The 3,647-nt window shown below is 39.2% G+C and overlaps 1 protein-coding gene across 1 annotated transcript; it reads left to right on the top strand.

The window, feature by feature from the left end:
- Nucleotides 1-598: 598 nt before the first annotated feature.
- Nucleotides 599-2,857, top strand: LOC122806617 (growth arrest-specific protein 1-like). Its single transcript, XM_044077187.1, has one exon. It carries the CDS (start codon nucleotides 1,158-1,160, stop codon nucleotides 1,947-1,949), a length of 792 nt encoding a protein of 263 aa, XP_043933122.1. The 5' UTR covers nucleotides 599-1,157; the 3' UTR covers nucleotides 1,950-2,857.
- The last annotated feature ends 790 nt before the right edge of the window (nucleotides 2,858-3,647 follow it).

Raw genomic sequence — 3,647 nt, 5'->3', positions numbered from 1 at the left:
TTGAGACACAGAGTTTCAGGTAAATAATGCTGGCAAGTTTTTTTTTTTTTTGGAAAGCATTTTCTGGCCATATACTACAACAGCTTAGGTGAATGTAATAAATATTTTAATGGTTTCTAATGCTGGATAGTTTTCCATGATTTTCATATCTTTTCTTTGATTTTAGAAGCAGGTAGTAAAGCAAAAATGAGACACAGGAAAGAGAAAGAAATGTAGAAAATTTTAAGGAGGATTTGTGGGGTTAAGAGAAACAGATGGTCACTGAAACAGAAATTAAAGTGCAGATACAAAGGGATTGTATCTATTCAAGGTAAAGTACTTTAAGTAGGTGAGGTGTGCTTTGAGAAAACTGAACTGTTATGTTTCTGTGGTAAATGTAATATATAGGGAAGCACAGAAGTTGTTTGTGGTCATAGAAAAACTTTCACTGATGTTTGATACCTAATATTCAACAGAAAGAGAAAGTGAGGGAGGAAGAAAAACAGAGAAAGAGATAGAGAGGGGGAGGGGGAGTGGGAGGGGGAGGGAGAGGGAAGCTGAAAGGGGGAGGTATTTGGTCTGTGTTGCTGAAGTTGGAGCTGTAGAAAAGCTAAATCAAGCGTGAAGTGGAACAGAGGCCAAGAGACAAAGCTGGAGGTGCTCTCAGAACAGAGACTGTTTAGCATCAACAAGACACTGCATTCTGTTCAAACCGAGACAAATTTAGCTTTTCTTCTTCTGTTAAGATCCCATTGCTTGGGTCTCACAAAATCAGGAGTGGAAGAAAGAGCAAAGAAGTTACTTCTGTCTCTCTCACTAAACTTTGGAGCCTTTCTGTTTGGATTTTCTGCCCTTATCTTGTGGATAACCTTCCCAGCCAAGGACTCATTTGAGGCATTCTGCTGCACAGACTAAAGGTTGCAGACACAGAAAACCAGACTAGTCCCTTGTTTTTTGGTTATTTTATTTCTTTCTGGAATAACCTGATTCTGACGTCTAGCTCTGGAGATACTACAGCAGCAGTGCAGATGCTGGTCTCAAGCTTGTGTTACAAGCCTTTGGCTACCTACCCCTTGGAACCTTCAGATGTGAAAGAAAAACATGATTTGAACAGGGTCACAGACAGCATTTTGCTGGACTGCCTGGAGCATTTGAGGTCACAATAAAGCAGCCAAGAAATGGAACTGTTGATAAAGCTGCTAGCCAGCATGTTGTGGATAGCAGTGGTAATGAAGAGTGAGCGACAACATGAGTGCTGGCAGGTGGTGCTACGATGCCAACATGAGAGGGAGTGTGAGTTGGCATACAGCCAGTATACAGCGGCCTGTGAATCATTTGTGAGAGGAGTGAGGAAGCAGTGCCCAAGTCACTGTATTGGGGCACTGGTAAGGCTCAACCAGACTCGCCATGGGCCTGAGTTGGAGCGGTGTGACTGTGGTCAAGATCCACAATGCCATAGGATACAGCAAGCAATTGAACCATGCTTGCCACGTCGTCATCAAACTGACTCATCTGAGCTGGGCTGTACAGAAGCTCGCCAACACTGTGAGAGTGAACCAAATTGCCAGGTTGCGCTGGCTGCATACCTGGCTAACTGTGGGCAGCTCTTCAATGGCCGACAGTGTGGATCTTCTTGCCGAGCTACCATCCAAGCCCTACTTAGCCTTCCTACTGGTCGTCTGCTTGACAGTTGTGTATGTGATGGCCTGGAACGACCCTTTTGTGAAGTAGTCAAAGCTAACATGGGTAAGCTGTGTTTCAGGGGTGAACCAGACCAAACCACAAACAGCCCTACTGAACATGATGATGCATATGAGGATGAGGATGATAGTTTACAACAGCAGGAGGTGGAAGGCCAGGGGGGGATCGACAGCAGTGCCAGTTCAACCAGTACCATCGCCACATGGCATATGACTAGCTGGGTTAGTCTTGGACTACTCCATGGATCATTCTGGGTGGTCTTCCATTAAAACTTTAGGCAGAATTTCTGCCATAATCAACAGCGCAGCAACACTTTATGTTTACTTTTGTCCTTTAAGTAACTTTATTAACATTCAAATTTTAACTCACAAGGTGGAGACGCTTAAACTGTTTGACATTTACTTTTATCTCCCTTTCAGATACTGGAATGTACAATGGCTACATAAAGGAAGTACATTTACAGCATCAGATACTGGTTTAAAACTGAAATAATAGTAACTAGATTCAGAAGAGCTGTGGTCTAAAAGGCATGAAGCAACCTCCCAAGAATGAATTGTTAGTAGACAAATTATGCTGCACATAAAAATGCATCTCTTTTTGGATTTATGCTTGTTGTCTTTAATTTGTTTTTAAGTGCTACCCAATTTTTTTAACACCTAAGGGAACAGTGTTTGATAATTACTGTGGCTGACTTGGAAAAATTACTTTTGGTATCAAGGTTCAAGAAATAGTGGCAAATGGGCAAAACACATTTAATTTGTGTATATACACAGACTGCTTTTTGCTCGTACTTTTAAAATATAAGCGTAATCTTTCCACAGATTTAGATTGTAGATGTTATCAGTTCTGAGAGATGCTGATACTGACAGAATGCCTAGCACACTGTGGAACACAGTACTCTGGGAATGAGGAATGCATTTTGGAAACAATAGTCTTAAGAAAAATATTGCTTCATTCTTCTTGTATAGCATAAAATAAACTGTGTTCAGTACACTTAGTTAAAAATTAAAAAAAGAAAGTTCTAGCTAATATAGTTTGCAAAAATCCCTTTATAAAATCCCTTTATATCACAATGTGTTATTTTGTACAGCTGCAGTTTTAGTTTTCTTATTTTTATACGGACAATACAGTGATCTATTTGAGAGCTATTTATATTGCAATAAATGGATAATGATTTTTTTAAATCATCATTTCATAATGCTTCTTGGAAAGTGATCTGTTCTGGACACAGCTACTGTTTAATAATATGCAGGTAAGTTTTTTTTTTTTTTTTATGCTGGGTTTAGCTTTGCTTATTTGCAACAGTAATGTGGAAGAAATTAAATTATGAAGAACTACAGTTTGGTCAGATCTTTTTGCCTTAAAAATAATAGCAAATAGTAAACAGATTTACGTATCAGTTAACATCTTACAAAGTGGTGTATGTGTGCTCACACAAGCATGTGCGTGTGTCCATCTGTCTGGGTCTGTGAATCTGTGTGGTTGTGTTTGTGCATGTATGTATGCACTGAATGCTACATATGAAACATTGCTTTTATTCTCTTCTGATGTTTGATGTTGTGACTTTTAAGACATGTCATTTGACGACAAGAACTTGCAACAAAGATCCTACAGCTGCTGTACATTTAAAACTTTATAATGTCTTAGGAGTACAAGGATTGTGATATCTCAGCAGTGATCGGAATTGCCAGTTAATTATAACATGCTGATTATTTGTGAAGCCCCAGCTAATGAGGTCTTAAAACTGATAATGTATGAGAATAAAGAGACGTACACAAGGAGCAACCTTTCCAAGAGAAAGGTGTGCGTATTTGTAGCAATGACAGAGTTCTATTTGGTACAGAACTTTCTTAATGAAAAAGTGAAAAAAATATATTTTATGTATGCAAGGTAGAAAGTGAGTACTTTAGAAAATTAGTTAACAGTTTCTGCCAGAAATAGTTGACCTGCCATCACCTTAGAACTGT

The sequence above is a fragment of the Protopterus annectens genome, chromosome 7.part0 (genome assembly GCF_019279795.1).
Source record: "Protopterus annectens isolate FY-2018-M chromosome 7.part0, PAN1.0, whole genome shotgun sequence".
Taxonomy (NCBI): domain Eukaryota; kingdom Metazoa; phylum Chordata; order Ceratodontiformes; family Protopteridae; genus Protopterus; species Protopterus annectens.
The sequence above is the reverse complement of the archived record's forward strand: the minus strand, read 5'-3'. Positions and strand labels throughout refer to the sequence as shown.